We start from the raw sequence: 17,500 nt of genomic DNA on the forward strand, positions 1-17,500 counted from the left end.
TATATATACATATACATATATACCTACACATGTATCCCAGCCAATATAGATACAGAAATATACAGTCCTCGCCCCATTCATTACCAAACAGAATAACCAATAGCAAGATAGCGAGAAGATAACGAATCTAACGACAAAATAATTGCATTCCATCCACTTAGCTCCTCTCACCCTTTCACAAAAGAGACGCGAGAGAGAGAGAGAGAGAGAGAGAGAGAGAGAGAGAGAGAGAGAGAGAGAGAGAGAGAGAGAGGGCTGCTCGTCCGCCCTCCTAGGCGCTCCAGCTGATAATTGATAAGGTGAGATCACTTGTCACCGATCTCTTCAAAAGGTGAGCGATTGCTGTCAATCAGCTGTGATGGTTAGACAAAGGTTTGAGTTTGGGGTGAAGTGGAATCAGTTGATAGTCGTTATATGAATTGGTTTTTTGGCCTTGAATTCATGATAATATTTTAATGTTAAGAAAGGTCTCTACTCACAGTGGTATTGCTCTTTTTATTATTATTATTATTATTATTATTATTAATTATTATTATTATTATTATTATTATTATTATTATTATTATTATTCAGTGGTGTTGGAACCTCTCTGTTTAATTAATTTCTGGACTCTCTCCCCTTTTGTACGAGTATATGTGTACTGTATGTGTATGTGTATGTGCGTGTATATAAGTGTGTATAGCCTATACATGTGTGTATTACATATGTGCTTGTGAGTTCATACATTTGTATGTCATGTATATGTTATATATGTGTATGTGTGTGGGGGGTATGTGTGTTGTGTTTGTATGTATGTATGTATGTATGTATGTATATATACATATATATACACACATTTATATATATACATATATGATAAAATCCGTATGATTCATAAAGTTCGTCCATTACACGACAGGTGTTGAAATTGGGTTGAACATCTGCCTGCAATTCACTAGCATCTCTTTACATCTTGGCTTACACCTGTAATTGACCAGGTGTGGGGCGATGCCATTTTTCATTATAACTTAGACTGTATAACTATTTGATGATGTATAGACACGGTTACGAGACTCCCACGTTTGTAGTTTGCTGATTAGAAAAAAATTTACCTATATATTTCTATATACATACATACATACATACATCTCTCGTATATGTATCTAGTAAAATTGTAGTTACATGACAATAAACAAATTCAATTTATATATCTCCAGATACATAGATACATCCATATAAACAAATTAAAAATATGTCAGATAGATAGATATATATATATACATACATACATATATACATATATATATTATAAATATATATATATATATTCTTATACACAAACTTTTTGGGAATAAATTTTGTAGTTTACTGACAATAAAACAAATTTTTTCTTACATATCTCTACATACATACATACATACATACATACATACATACATACATACATACATACATACATACATACATACATACATACATACATACTTATGGTTATGCATCTATCAGGTCTTTCCATACACAAAATTTTACAGCATTCTCATCAAACTACCCACGTTCTCTGCTTCCAAGTAACGCATCATTTAACCAAGAAGAAGAAGAAGGAGAGATACGGCTGTCATACTCACAAGGATTGAAAGGTGTAACAGGAGAGTGAAAAGATTTGAAAGGTGTAACAGGAGAGTGAAAAGGTTTGAAAGGTGTAACAGGAGAGTAGAAAGGTTTGAAAGGTGTAACAGGAGAGTAGAAAGGATTGAAAGGTGTAACAGGAGAGTGAAAAGGTTTGAAAGGTGTAACAGGAGAGTAGAAAGGTTTGAAAGGTGTAACAGGAGAGTGAAAAGGTTTGAAAGGTGTAACAGGAGAGTAGAAAGGTTTGAAAGGTGTAACAGGAGAGTAGAAAGGATTGAAAAGGTGTAACAGGAGAGTAAGAAAGGTCTGAAAGGTGTAACAGGAGAGTAAAAAGGTTTGGAAGGTGTAACAGGAGAGTAGAAAGGTTTGAAAGGTGTAACAAGAGAGTAAAAAAGGTTTGAAAGGTGTAACAGGAGACTAAAAAGGTTTGAAAGGTGTAACAGGAGAGTAAAAAGGTTTGAAAGGTGTAACAGGAGAGTAAAAAGGTTTGAAAGGTGTAACTGATGAAAACCTCTCAATTGCACTATGAAACAATTGTTAGGAGAGGGTTGAAAGATGAAAGAGAGGATATGAACGGAGGTACAGTAAAAAAGAATGAAAAGGATTGCAGTTAGGGGCCAACGAACCTTAAGCATTGTCTACAGTACACCACGTGAGGTGCAGTGACTGCACCATCCCCTTACGGGGATTCATACTCACAGGGGGAGCAAAGGGGTGCCGATGTGTACATGGAAGTAGCTGTCATTCCTTCAAGGGCCATTTGGTCGATATTGGGCGTTTCTCGATGGGGCTCACCATTAATGCCCAAGTCGCCCCAGCCCATCTGCGGGAGGTGAAGGAATTGGTTAATATGAATATCTTTCTAAATCGGTTAATGGGACCTTTGAATATGATGATTGGCTTAATATATAATGCAAATTTCTCATTATTTCGACGATTTTCCAAGTTTATCAGACCTGTATTATATATATATATATATATATATATATATATATATATATATATATATATATATATATATATATATATATATATATTGTTGTAAAAACAAATGTACTCTGCGACCAAAAATTAAATAAAATTAAACGATTGCGTCATTGCTTAGAACTTTCGTTCTCTATGGCTTAAGTCGCTGATAGAAAACGAGACTAAACTCATTGCGAGGGTCCCTTAAGATCTATTCTATTTCGAGGCAAATTGGCGTCTTTATAAATTAATACGAACGCTATTTCGTCTACCTTGAGATATAACGTTCGTCAAAGAATGTAAAGATTGTGCTTAAACGTTAAAAATAAAGAGAATTCGTCCATATTCTTTTTCTGCTCCTCAGTGAATTAGGCCTAGTTGATGTTATTTCCGTCCTCCGTTTACTCGTAAATTGGCGAAGCATTTTCGCATTCCAAAAGAAAATCATCTCCACCATCGTTAGTTACTTACGTCATCCATGAGCATGATGACGATATTTGGCTGTTGCCTGGCTTCATTCCGTCCCAGGAAGACCAATATCAAAATAAGACACCAAAGCGTGGACTTCATTTCCCCGCGACGTACTGTAAAATCCTCCGTCTGTCTCTAGCGGTCGTTGGCAACTTCTCGCGGCGGCAGCGGTAATGACGGTCGGTTCGTTTGTGCGCTCCGTAACGGTCATGCGGTGGCTTTTAAACGCGGGCGAAATGCTCCGGCTTCTTTTAATGATAACGTGATGACAATGGTAAACAAAGACTTATGATTATCTCGTAGATATCTAGTCGTTATGTAGGTTCGTGCACGGCGGCCATTGGCAGCTTTAAAAATGGACTGAATCTACGTATTTAATATCCGATACCATTTTGTAATATCTTTTTAAATAAAGCCATTGTACGCTAGACTTATGCTAGACTCAGTATCGTTTTCAGGTCGTTTATGTCATCTTAAATCATTAATATTCTTTCCACAAAGCTATATTCTATTTTCCTTCATGGCTAGCCATTAGCTCTAGAAATTTCATTTGATAACATAACAATGGGACCGCAGTCAGTCACGCCCCCAAAATTTAAAAATAGATTGGAGTTTATCTATAAAAGTGATTGGTGATTTATAGTCTTTGTTTGAATCGTGTTTTTAATTGATACGGTTACTCTAATATTTAGATTATTAAGATAAGTCTTTGTTTACTTAGAAAAAAAAAATCTTTGTTTACTTTGGTAAGGGTCAGTTTTATGGGAGAATTAATTTAATATTTTCCTTGTGTTGGCCTGACCACAAACGAGGTAAGGTGTGAGAGGGAGTAGAGGACAGTAGGAGGCGGTTTGATGTGGACCTCTAAACTCTGACCAGCCTGAAAAGTTTCAAAAAGATCTGCCAAGGTTTAACAAATATACTTCAACGATTACTTCGCCACAAGGCCATGACTCAGATAATTGTGGCTAGGTTCTGTACAGCTGACACTGAGTCAGAAGCTGTTAGCAGCTGTGCTGCACGTTCAAATTCTCCCTCGTCATCTCCTGCACGTCTCTTATGGTGGGGACCGCATCCAGGGGTCTACACTAGTCCTCTTATTGATTCAAAGATGCATCAGACTAATGCAATTTCAATATTACACAATCTTCCTGTGTCAGTCAAACTGGTTTTAGAAAAAGGCAGGAGTTAGGTAGATTAAATACTTGTGTTAAGACATATTGCACTGTAGTGTATGGAATTTAAAAATCCCTTTATGGGTTTCCTGTTGATTACAAGAAAGCTTTTGACAACGTCCACAGTCTAATAGTATGGAAGGTCTTGCGTCACTATGGCTAAATGTAATTGAGATATCCGATTGCAGCATATACAGTGGGGTGCCGCAAGGAAATGTTTTTTCACCTTGTTGTTTGCCCTTCTCATTGATTTTATAGTAAGAAATTGGTCGAAAATGGAATAGAAGGTTTACACTGGATTAACAATCCTTTTACACATCCTCCTAATAATAATATATATATATATATATATATATATATATATATATATATATATATATATATATATATATATATATATATATATATACGTATTTTAAATAACGTAAATATTCTTGTTGATTTTGCTGTTGGTTGCTTCTAATGATTTTTATACTGTCGTTGTTGTTATGAATCTATTTTACTAGATTTTCCTCTGGTTTTATGCTGAAAATTTTAATTTTACCTGGAAACATTGAATTTAACCCAGTGTCTGATATATATATATATATATATATATATATATATATATATATATATATATATATACATATACACTCATTACTGTAAGAAAAATTGCAGAGTACTTTACACAAACATTCTAGGCTTAAGGTCAATTTCCCTTGATCCCTAAAACTGTGCCAGTAACTGTGATGTGATGTTTTTATATGAGGAACTTGTAATAGTAAAATGTCAGAGGTTCAACTCTGAATCTCAGGGTTGATGGCCCTGACTTTATTTATCATCTCAAAATCCCACACGCGCAAGGAATGGCTGTCTACACTAAGTCTGGACGACCTGTTTATCGTTAGAAAAACTTGGAGTATATTTGCCCAGGAAGAATAAAGTTTCAAGAAGTGTTATCTTCTTGAATATTTGTCTAGTTGTAGCTAAATGATATATGTTTATAGTTATGTAGAAGAATAAAGTTTCAAGAAGTGCTATCTTCTTGAATATTTGTCTATTTGTAGCTAAATGGTGTATGCTTATATGCATGTGGGCTTTAATGCTAAAAGGCGGAGTAGAAACGCGAGTGAAATTAATGTTAAAATAATTTTTTTTCTCAAAAATCCTTGTTTTTGTTCGTTGCTGGTCTTGGGAGCTGCTGGCAAAGAATCAATGTTTGATTTATTATTATAGAAAACAGTAGCAATTTCTTACTTATAAATAATCCAGTATCTTTCGCATATACGCATACCTACTCTTGCTTTACATATGCACTGATAAATTAGAATGACCTAATACAATGTTGATGAGGAGGCACTTGCAAACCTTCTTACAGTTAATTTTTAAAAGATAGAATCGGGTTTACGATACATGATTAATAATTTAACTTTCATTGTTGTGTAAGGGTGTATGGGATGACGAAATAACAGGTCAGAGTAATAGCTTATTGCGATAAATGAACATTTCAGAAAACATTTTTACAAGTCAATGTTTTATTTGAGTTTGTGCTTAAATTCCGTGTTGTATTGAATTCAAAGAAAACGTAAAAGTTCTGAGTTAATGGGTGCCTAAACTATAACCATGGCATTAGCTTTCACTTTCACTTTAATTATAAGCTCATTTCTAGAGGCCCTGGCGTACGCAGTAATAATTATACCAGTTTTATCGTGATTTATGTTTATTAAACTTGCTTATACGAAAGACCGAAGTTGAAAAATCAAATGAAGGCCATGATTTTGTTCATTTATGGTATAGGCTTAGGCCACCATTGCCCTAAAATTATGATACGATAATTTCCTTCGTTTCACGTTGTATGCTTTTTGCATATAAGGCCTTCCTTATTTTATCGTATTGAATTGTTCTATAAAATGCTGTCTGCAGATACTTGACCCATTTACTTCTCACTTACTTATCCGGTAATACCAATTATTTGACATTGTTTCTAATTCTATCTCAATTTTATCTTATCATATTTCCGACTTCTTCTGAGCCTGTTCTCTTTTTATTCAGTGATATTCTTATAAATGAAAGCTTCCATGACAAAAAATAGCAATTTAAACTGGCTCCTCGGGAATTTATGCATATTATTTGCAAAGTCATACGGGGAACCTTATAATCTACATTGCAAAAGGAATCAAGAGTCATGTTTTGCCAGGTTAATAAGGCATTTAAACGCATCATCACGTTTTAAGACTTCCATATATATATATATATATATATATATATATATATATATATATATATATATATATATATATATATATATATATATATATATATAATGAATAAAATATGGAACGTGATTATATATATATATATATATATATATATATATATATATATATATATATTTATAAGAAAAAATGCACCATGTTTTAGCAATATTAGATTTACTCATTTATATCGTTTTATTTTCAATGCAGTAAATAATCCAAAGATGACTTGAAAATAAGAACTTGAATTATTTTTTTAGATTTATCTCTCGTATGTTACGTTTTTTGTTTTGTCCAGAAAAGTCAGTTCCTCGTAGACTAATTTAGTACGAAGTGGTATAACACAGGGGCCATACTTAAAGATATATCCGCGTGTAGAATTTTAATCGCAGATATATTTACGTAACGTTAATCCCCGAGGGACCTTGACGAACTCAAAGCTCGCGGGGAAGAAATACATTTTTCAATTTTAAAATGAACAAATATTTCTAATATTTATGGTTATTTTATAATTATATAGTCATAAAAATATTATTTTTGATTTTATAAAATTATATTTTGGGGAAAGAAGACTACAATTAACGATTTTAAACCAAATACGAGTAATGTTTACATGCAAGATGTACACCCACTCCATCAGCTGATCGAGCTGACGACACACCGGTGTTTGTTTTGGTCGCGAGTGACAGTGTGTTTGAAATTGTGGTGAAATTTCCGTCGTAATCGGCTGGTTTTTCGGTGATAGGAATTCCTCCTCATTTCAAACTCGGAGGTGATTGATTCTGCCACTAATTCTCCATTCAATCTTGTCGTTTTCGAAGTGGATTATCTATATTTTAACGAAAAAAATAAAGTTGTAGAAAGTTATAGTTTCGAAATCGCTACTCTGGTCTTCTTCTTTGCAATGGCAGTAAATGAGGGCATTCTTACTGCATATGAAATGCACGGGGGACGTAATTGTTCTCGTAGATTTATAGATATGTTGTATCTGGGACAGGAATCTGGGTTTGATTGGTGCTTTGTCCAAATATTAGGGCATGGCACCGTTGTTCCCTTCGTAGGGAAATTGGTTGGACCAGCACCAGGCGTAGCCTAAGGACCAAGTAGTTTTCCTATATGACAGTCCAGGGTTCATGTGTTTGTTAGAAATGAATTTAAAATAAAATCACTGTTAATTATATTCATAAACAAATGAATTACAATACCTTAGATCTTTACGTAATGCTCGCTTTAATGCTGGTGGGACCAGCTCATGGTTGGGCTAAAGCAACTTGGGCTAGCCAAGACTACACCTTAAGTTGCTTTGTGCTGTTGTACCTCTTAAAATAAGGCTTTAAAGTCGCATTTAATTATAATGTTATCGATTTCCATGATTAGTAGTTATATTAATGTTTTAGACTGGCCTAGGAGAACAGGATGCTGAGTAAACCAGCTTAAGCTAGCTTAAAGCAAAATGACCTTTTTGAGTCCTAACCTAACTTAGGGTTTAGGTTCATACCATTTGTGTCGTTGATGTCTCACTAACGTGAATCTCACGTGAGGTTTTACTATGTAGATTAATGCATTTTTGGAAATGTGTCAAGGTTGTTGCTTTAGAATGTCCTTATTATCTGTAATGCAAGTATGCTAGCCTAGATGTATGTTATAAGTGTGTAGGGTCGGGAAGATTATAAACTTATTTCATTGTTGCCTTCTAACCTAGACTGATAGTTATTAAGTTAGGCTAAAGTTGTATTAATGACACTGATTGAAATTGCCACAGGGGATCCTAGCCTAGACTATACTCTAATTTGAATACCCTAGACTAGAGGCTTTGGTAGGCTAGATTTGCATAACAGGCTTAAAGCCTGAATGAGTCGTCACAATGTTGGGCCCCAGATATAAACTGATGTGCTGCCATGCATTGCAGGCAATGTCACACGGCCTTGCTTCCAACCAGGAGCCATCGCCCGAAGACGTGTTAATTACATGAGGCATTGGCACTGTAGTTTCTTGTCAAGCTTTTCCTGTGGCTTCAGCTGATGTACACCAATATTATAGAGTATAAGAACATTTTTGGCATTTTTGAGTACCAATAGCCTACTATGATAGTGTTCATTCTTACAACCAAATGTTATGAGGCTCAGGTCCTTTGTCTCATGGGCGCTATTTAGCACTTTTAAAAGTGAGCTTACATATGCCAAGGATTGCATTACTTTTTCTTCTCCATAGGGGTTTCTCATGCTAGTTGAGGTCCTTTTAATCCCTACTGTTGAGATTCCAGTGACGTTAAAGGATGTCATCTGGAGGGAATCTTCAGCTTATCATTTTGACTTTTCGTTATCCTTGTTTTCCATTTTCAAATGTACTACAACTAAGTACAGGTATTCTGCTACAAAATGGCAACATAACCACCATTATGCCATGAAAGATATATTTACCATGGGCAATAAAAGAAAAATATTGCAATGTGCATTAGCAGTTAGAGTTTGGATTCCTGAAGATTAGTTTTGTTGGAAACCTCCCCCCCCCCAACTCTTCCAAGTCTCATGGGGTTAATGTAGTAGTGAAGCTAAAGAACTTATGTACACTCATTGAATCAGTATGTGCATGGATATAGTGAACAAGTAGCCATGAATTACAAATAGTTTTTCAACTTTCCAACAAATGTTAGCTGTGAATGCTTGAGGAAGATTGTTGTATGTTTGATGTTATGATATTTTGAAATGAAAGTGTTTAAAGATGCGTTTATATAGTACCGATTTTGTTTGAAACAATATTTTTATAATGATTTTTTTTTTTCAGGAAAGCTGGTTCCTAATAGACTAGAACCATGGACGAAATGAAACTTGTTCCGACAGTTCAGCGGCCTCTAATCAGACTGCCAACCTTCTCACCGACGTCAATTTCGTCTATCATATCAGAGCAGTACAAAAATCTTTCAAAGCCTCAGAAGGTTTGTATGATTTTTTTATCATGAAGAAAGTGTTTGTTTTCATCTTGTTGTAAAGATATGTTCAGGAATTTCATTCAGATATGGTAGCGTGTAAGTTTCTGTTTAGTATATAACATAATGTTTAGATGACATTTGTATTCATGATGTCAGTTATATAAGTACATTTTCTCTCTCTCTCTCTCTCTCTCTCTCTCTCTCTCTCTCTCTCTAATAATTATAAGAAAACTTGTGAAGATGAAATGGTAAGAAATTTTCTTCTGTCAATTTTCTTGTATAATCTATAGTGAGAGCACTACTACTCTGAGAATGGAAGCTCAAATATCATTTAATTCCAGATTATAATCATTAGCGTCGGAACTGGCTTAACACTGATTGGCCTCGTAGCTCGTTATTTAAGGAGGCGTCGACGATCACCCAGAAAGTCTGCTTTGTATAGGCCTGATGATCCAAGCCGCAGTCACCGAAAAGTAAAACCTATCACGATCCGTAGTCCTTCTGGAGGTGGGTCATAATTCAATCTTGTTTATTTTTATTACTTCTAACTTTTTTGTAACATCTAGCCACTGTAATGAAGGTTTTTTACTACAAGAATGAGGTTGCACAAGTCTTAGGTGCTAATTGTTTCTGTGCTGTCATAAAACTTGCCCCTGGGTAAACCAGTTTTGCAGAAGATCAAGAACTGAAAATAAAAAGAGAGGATGTTATGTATTATAGTCTTATACTTTACTGCATTATCTATAAAAACTGAAAGGGGAAAATGATGCAATCCTTATTTTTTAATACTGTACTATAGTGTAGTTTTAATTATTTACTGTATACTGTTCTATATTATAACTGAGAACATGAAATCAGGAGGTTTTTACTTCATTTTCATTTGATTTTTTATCTCTTCTCATCAAAAAAGAAAATGAAAGCTAGAACAAAGTTATATGAATATGGTTTCTTCTATTTAACCTGACAATAGGATATGTACTGAGCATAAAAAATCAATATAAATGTCACCTGTTTGTAAAATAAGAGGTCACTGATATGCAAGAAATAAGTAAAGACCTGCCATGAAAATCTCTTGCATAATTTTATTTTATGAGATTAATATAGTGTACTGTATGATCAGTGAAAAGTTTCAGCTTTGGAAGAAAATTCATTCTTTGGTTTGTCACGTGCCAGAATTCACTTACCAGCTATGAGTGTGTCCGTTAAATTTATAAAAGTAGTGCAGTACCTTACTTTTAAGGATAATCCAGGGGTTTGAGATGTCCACTTGGCAAATGTCTCTTATTAGAATTTATTTGAGGCTGGCAAAGTGATTGCTTATAAAATGTCACAGTGGAAAACATTTAAACATTTACTGGTCAAGTTTCAAACCTTTTAAAACAACATTGTATAAGCGTATTTACAAGTAATGATTAAAGTAATTTAAATTATTCTTACAATACTGTCAGGATATCCTAAGGAGACATATTTTGTGTCTTACATTTGAAAAATTGTAGACATATTAACATTTAATTAAACAAGGAAGAAAACAAAAGCTTATTTTCTTATCGCTGTATTGTTTATAAACTCACAAAGACTCACAGAAAATGTAATTGTAAAATAGAGAAACAACCAGAAAGCAAATAGTGTTTTGGCCAGCCTGGCAGTCCCACAATTCCCTCACAGTTCCTTGGAGAATGCTGTACTTTGCATCATTTTGCTGATAATTAACTCGTATCACTGTCTGACTCTGTCTTGTAATGAATTCCAGTGAGTGGTGGTGTGGTAGAATGAGGTGTTGTTATGAAACTGTTTTAAATAGAAGGTGCATGCAACTAGTCTAAGATCTCAAGGAGTTGAAGAGTTCAACGAACCAAGTTGACATACCGTGGCAGGTGGTATTCTTTGAATTATAAAAAACTTTTGATTCTCAGGCTATGTTACATTTGTAAAGTAAGATTCAGGTTTTTCAAGCAGAGAAATTAGTGTTTTTTGTGTTTAATTTTCTTGAATTTGTGGCAGTGCTCTTTATTTGTTTTCTGCTAAGAGATATGGCTAAGGATAGCCATATCTGTAAGCCAGGAAGACAGTTTTATTTTTCAAGTAAAACCATTTTTATTCATAGTTTGTAACCAGTTTCATATGTGAAATTTTTATGCTTGTTAGAAATACAGGTGACTGTATTATTTAATGGATGGCATGTCAAGATTTTTTTATAGGGAACGATATACTGTACAGTAAAGTACTGTATAATATATGGTTAATATAAGAAGGTAAGCCAACAGGTTTTGAAACCTTGCGTACTGTATAAAGGGCTGCTCATAGTTTGTGGTTTTCTTTGCATTTTCAGAAATTCATAGCGTAGGTGGAAACATATCTCCAGGCTATCATAGGACAGTTCATCGACAGAGTTCTGTCAGTAGTGACAGAACGAGCGTGGCCTCTGTCACGACACAGGTCACTGCCACCGGTAACACCTTGACACCTCAGCAGTACGGAGTAATGGGTTAGTCGTCATGTGTGGGTTTTCGTTGTTGTGTGATTGTAGATGCATTTGTCGCTTGTGGTGGTATTATAGGCATAAAGCTATTTTGATTGCAGTGCTCAGCATAAACATTTTCAAAACTACATTTTTAAATTGAAAAAAGTTGTTTCATACGAGCCCATTAATCATATAGTATAGGCTAAACAGGAAACTGTGATGTTAGGCATACATATGGTTAACAGGGTTGTGATGGAACAAATTTTATGTTTCATACATACAAACCATTGTCGTAGACAGTCTTAAACCTCAGTTCAAATTGTATGACTTTGTTTGCATATTTGGCAAAATTAAAGTTTTTCTTTTAGCCCAGATGGTGAGAGATTGCCCCTCATACATCAGTCACTTATTGTACTCAAAAGTTCATTGTAGAATAAAGGCATTAGGGGAGGGAACAGGTACGTTGGTGAAAGGCAGTAATATGTATGTATAACATAATAAAAATTGCTTAACAAATGTTCAATTTCAAATCAAACAAACTTGAATTTACTCAGGCATTTGAAGTTCATACCGGCTCTCTGATTGGGTTGATGTCATGAAGCAAGATGTTGTAACTAAATCAGTCATGTTTTCAACCCACTTGAGAACATAAAGTAAGACTGCTCAGAGTTCAAGTGGTATGTTTGTCCTTGCTAGCATGTCGGGTGTGACGTGGAAGCTGGCAAGATTTACCAGAAAGAAGGTGCTGACTATTCTTTCCAGTGGAAGGGTTCGACTAACGGGCAGTTGTGAAGGGTAAAATTTGGTAGTACTTATAAACATTGAGATGAGGTAAGGGGATGAGTGGTAAGAAGAATGTATCTGACTACCCTTTTTTGACCACTAAAGGGCCAACCTCATGAGTTCAAATTTAGTGACAATAAAGTAATTCTTTTGGAAAGAAGAGTTGATGTATTAAAGACCATCTCAAAGCCAGAGAGCTGGTATGTTCTTGGAGAAGAGGTTTTAACAGAGACAAGGACTGGCAGTGGGAAGAAGAACGTTAAAAGGATGAATCCTTACGCCTCCGAAGGGTGTACTGAATTGAGTAGGTGAGAGGTGTAGAAATGTTACCCTATAGAGTGGGATCTTGAACCACCAGGGCTGATAGATCACTGTATTTTGCTGAATATGTATACAGTCATGCACTTTGAGTTGAAACACAAAGCTATCTAAGGCAATAGATGTTTGATACACACACGTCTTATTTTATACAGTGTGGATAGCCGTGGCAATTCTTTTCACTAAACGGTACTTCATTGTTTTGTTGTTGCTGATTTAGGGCTTAGAGTTCTGGCCTGTGTTTGAGGAACAATTTCCTTAGTAGGGTGTGGCCTTTCCTTTCATGTAGAGTTGCCTTTAACAAAAGTTTAATTTTCCCTTCATTATACACAGCACAAATACTAAATTATATGTAGTTCTGGGTTTATTGCACAAGCATTTTCAGAAGGTGAAGTAAGCCGTTGTCATTATCTGTCCTCTTATGTGAAAAATACTGCTTCTCTGAAAAGTTTGGCTGAGGTGCATTCAGTCTTATTCAGTATAGTATTGGTAGTATCACTGGGGTATCAGGTTCTGCCAGTAAGGCTAATGTCATCAGAAGCTTCTTCTTTTCCATATTGTGAATGAATTGAGGTTTTTGCCTTCCTATTTATTTCTGAGTGAAGTTTGCACTGTACTGGGTGAGGCTAGTATATTTGGGAAGGAAAATCCTTCTGTACTATACAGTGATTATTTTATTACAAGTTTAGCTTTGGGAAAGGTTGAGTTTGTTTATATATCTATATATATATATATATATATATATATATATATATATATATATATATATATATATATATATATATATATATATATATATATATATATATATATATATATAAACACAGCATGGATGTACTGCATTTCATTTAGTTGACGATTCATTGAATATGAGTTAGTTCATGAATGGTCCAGTTTGTTCATTTATCATCAAAATTGAGAGAGAGAAGTCTGCTTGCAAGCATGCATTTCTAAGCATGGTGATTTATTTTTTAAGTTTATATTTGACAGAAAGACAGATAGACAGTATAACAAACCATCAAGATAGTGTTTGTTTAAAATCCTTCCAAAATAATGAGAGAGAGAGAGAGAGAGAGAGAGAGAGAGAGAGAGAGAGAGAGAGAGAGAGAGAGAGTTTCCACAACCCTCGCCACTTCTTGCCCTAATTACCTCTTTTCAGTAAATAATTGTGTCATTAACCCAATGCATTTCAAGAATCACTAATTATCAGGTCTTCATTTTAAGAGGGAGGGCCACTCTCTCTCTCTTCTCTCTCTCTCTCTCTCTCTCTCTCTCTCTCTCTGGAAGTGGCACAGAGTCTTGGGATAAATTTTGTTTTATTTTTTTTTAGTAATTTCTCATCCAAAATGATAACTTACATGTCTGCCAAATTGGAAATTAAATTAATTTTTATATTCTGATCTTTCAGGTCAATTTGTCTGTCATTTATTTGATTCAGCCATTTTGTTTATTGACTGATTGATTTTTATTTCATTTTTATTTATTTATTTTTCTCGTATGAAAGGTTATCAGTCTCTCTGTCATTCTGCCCTGTCAGTTACACTCTTCGTCTGTCATTTTGTTATTCAGGTAGACTGTCTGTCTGTCCGTCTCTATGGCTGGCTGGCTCTCATTTTGACAGTCACTCACCCAATCACCAATCCCTGTCAATCCTTATCCTGGGCTGACTGTGATTTGATGTTGACATCCTGTGAAGGTCACGTCTACCTAAAGCTATAGGAGGAGGAGGAGGAGGAGGAGGAGGAGGAGGAGGAGGAGGAGGAGGAGCCACCCTGCCTTGATTACTTATTTTTCGGATGACCCGCATCACCCCACGCCTAACAATTCTCTCTCTCTCTCTCTCTCTCTCTCTCTCTGTGAGGGAAAAATTCTCTCTCTCTCTCTCTCTCTCTCTCTCTCTCTCTCTCTCTCTCTCTCTCTCTCTCTCTCTCTCTCTCTGTGAGGGAAAAATTATCTCTCTCTCTCATAGAGGAAAATTTTCTCTCTCTCTCTCTCTCTCTGAGGGAAAATAATCTCTCTCTCTCTCTCTCTCTCAGGGGAAAAATGTCTCTCTCTCTCGTAGAAAATTTCTCTCTCTCTCTCTCTCTCTCTTAGGGAAAAATTATCTCTCTCTCTCTCTCGTAGAGAGAAACTCTCTCTCTCTCCCTCTCTCAGAGGGAAAAATGATCTCTCTCTCATAGAGAAACTCTCTCTTTCTCTCTCTCATCTTTGAGGGAAAAATTTTCTCTTTCATAGAGAAAAATTCTCTCTCTCTCTCTCTCTCTCTCTCTCTCTCTCTCTCTCTCTCTCTCTCTCTCTCTCTCTCTCTCTCTCTCCCCTAAGGCCATACCAACGGCATTTCCACCTTAATCCCATTCCTCTCTATTCCTCTCCTATTCCTCTCAGGCAATCCATTTTTGCCCTTTTTATCCAGATAATTGGTTCGACTCACCTGTCGGGGACCTCTGTACCAAAGGTGTAATTTGTATATCGGCCACGGGACCAGACGTCTTAATGAATGGCATTTGCATGTTGCCCCTGGAAGCTAGCTGCCTTGTGTAGTTGCTTACCTGTGATTAGATGCTTATGCCTTGGGTTTGGGTGGGCGAGTGTGTAGAGTTCTTTTGTGTACGTTTGTGGGGTGTAGTATAGCCGGCGTGGTGTGGTTTGTGTGTGTGTGTGTATGTATGTGTACTCTGTATTATAAATGTCAGTGGTTTACATATGCATATATATATATATATATATATATATATATATATATATATATATATATATATATATATGTATATATATATATATATATATATATATATATATATATATATATATATATAGGTTATTATTATTATTAATTATTATTATTATTATATATATATTATTATATATATATACATTATATATATATATAGATTATTATTATTATTATTATTATTTACAACTTCATATATATATATATATATATAGATTATTATTATTATATTATTATTATTATTATTATTATATTATTATTATTATTATTATTATTATCATCATCATCATCGTCATGATTATTATTTTGACAATACCTTCTTCAGAAGCAAGCAACAACAATACGGGTTCTGTACGAATCTCCTTCCAGTATTATAATACGATTGGCCTTACGTCATGCCACAATAGGTTCGAGATGGCTTGGGTGGTCAGTCAGATACCAGCGGATGCCCTCTTGACAATGTTTATTCTCCTTTTGTTGTCGAAATTCTTGGTAAAGGGAGGAAGCAAGATAGATCGGATCACGATTTGACGTCGATGAATAACAGAGAGAGAGAGAGAGAGAGAGAGAGAGAGAGAGAGAGAGAGAGAGAGAGAGAGAGTGGGGAGGGGAGGGGGAATCATTCATGTTTGAAGATGGGGAGTGAGGTAGAATATTTTATTGTGGTTTTCTTATTTTACCAAAAATTCCTATATTATAAAAAATTAGCGGGAGGTGTCTTGTACACTGTGTCAGAGTACCATTTCGATCAAATAATTAGTTTGAAGGATATTTGAGAAAGATGATGACTCGAGGTCCCTGAAATGGATAGTAATCATTTCACAGTTACCCATGAAGCAATCTGCATATACCTGCAGGTCCGAGTGAATTTCTCATAGCAACTCTATCTATTTGATTATATAATTTACCATCAAAAGTAAAAATGACTTCAGCGGTAGCCAATTATAACAATTTTTGTCTTCTTCTTCTTCTTTGTCTTTCGACCTTTTAGTCCCTCTGTATAGCAGAGTCATCCACTCGAGTCAACTTTCTCCATCTATTTCTATTCCTCGCATCTTCTTCCCCAACTCCCACCTCGCCCATATCCCTCCCCACCACGTCCATCCATCCGATCGGCTGACGAACCACTCTCCTCCTACTCCCCATCACTGGCATGTTCTTGGCTCTCTTGACTAGTTCCACCTCCTCCCCATCACTGGCATGTTCTTGGCTCTCTTGATTGCGTCCACCTCCTCTCTTCTTATCACATGGCCACAGTATCTCAGACAAGCTTCCCTAGCCCTTTCCTTTACATTACATATACCACACGTTCTTCTTACATCTTGACTCTCCCTTCATTCCAGTAGTGGTATTCCAGCAATCCATCTCACCATCGTCATCTCGTTTCTTTCCAGCAGTCCCTCCTCTTTCCTCATAAGTGTCCAGGTTTCTGCCCCGTATAACAGCACAGGCCTGATACCTGTATAATTGTAATAATTTTTGTAAGTGGGTTTTATTAAACCCAAATGTTGGTATGTGGTTTTCATATATGTTAATAAGAATAATGTCAGTTGCTTCTTTTATTGGGGTATTCGTGAAAAGAGAGGTCTCTCTCTCTCTCTCTCTCTCTCTCTCTCTCTCTCTCTCTCTCTCTCTCTCTCACAGCATCCTTACCTTCATCTCCAAGAGGCCAAGCATCACGCCTTAGGGATCTCACTCGAATCCTTTTAGTTCCTGCCTCTTAATCTTTCCACTGTCCCCTTTTATCCCCTCCCACCCCTCTCCCCCCCCCTCCCTCTCCCCCCTCCTCCCCTTTACTGTCCATCCTTTTATCTCTCCACCTTC

The 17,500-nt window shown here is 35.6% G+C and overlaps 2 protein-coding genes across 2 annotated transcripts in view; one reads left to right on the top strand and one right to left on the bottom strand.

Annotated features, from left to right (window-relative positions):
- The window catches only part of LOC136854922 (N-acetylgalactosamine-6-sulfatase-like), a 14,553-nt gene extending 11,278 nt beyond the window's left edge, over window positions 1-3,275 (bottom strand). Inside the window, exons 1-2 of the mRNA XM_067131457.1 lie at window positions 3,043-3,275; window positions 2,305-2,428 (exon numbers count right to left, since the gene is read on the bottom strand). Of these exons, the coding sequence (XP_066987558.1) occupies window positions 2,305-2,428; window positions 3,043-3,141 (223 nt within the window). The 5' untranslated portion in view covers window positions 3,142-3,275. The remainder of the gene's footprint in view (window positions 1-2,304; window positions 2,429-3,042) is intronic.
- Window positions 3,276-7,082: 3,807 nt separating this feature from the next.
- Window positions 7,083-17,500, top strand: part of Miga (mitoguardin) — a 395,312-nt gene continuing 384,894 nt past the window's right edge. The window contains exons 1-4 of the mRNA XM_067131459.1: window positions 7,083-7,226; window positions 9,239-9,389; window positions 9,725-9,890; window positions 11,713-11,868. Of these exons, the coding sequence (XP_066987560.1) occupies window positions 9,267-9,389; window positions 9,725-9,890; window positions 11,713-11,868 (445 nt within the window). The 5' untranslated portion in view covers window positions 7,083-7,226; window positions 9,239-9,266. The remainder of the gene's footprint in view (window positions 7,227-9,238; window positions 9,390-9,724; window positions 9,891-11,712; window positions 11,869-17,500) is intronic.

This window comes from Macrobrachium rosenbergii, chromosome 30 (genome assembly GCF_040412425.1).
Source record: "Macrobrachium rosenbergii isolate ZJJX-2024 chromosome 30, ASM4041242v1, whole genome shotgun sequence".
NCBI classification, from domain to species: domain Eukaryota; kingdom Metazoa; phylum Arthropoda; class Malacostraca; order Decapoda; family Palaemonidae; genus Macrobrachium; species Macrobrachium rosenbergii.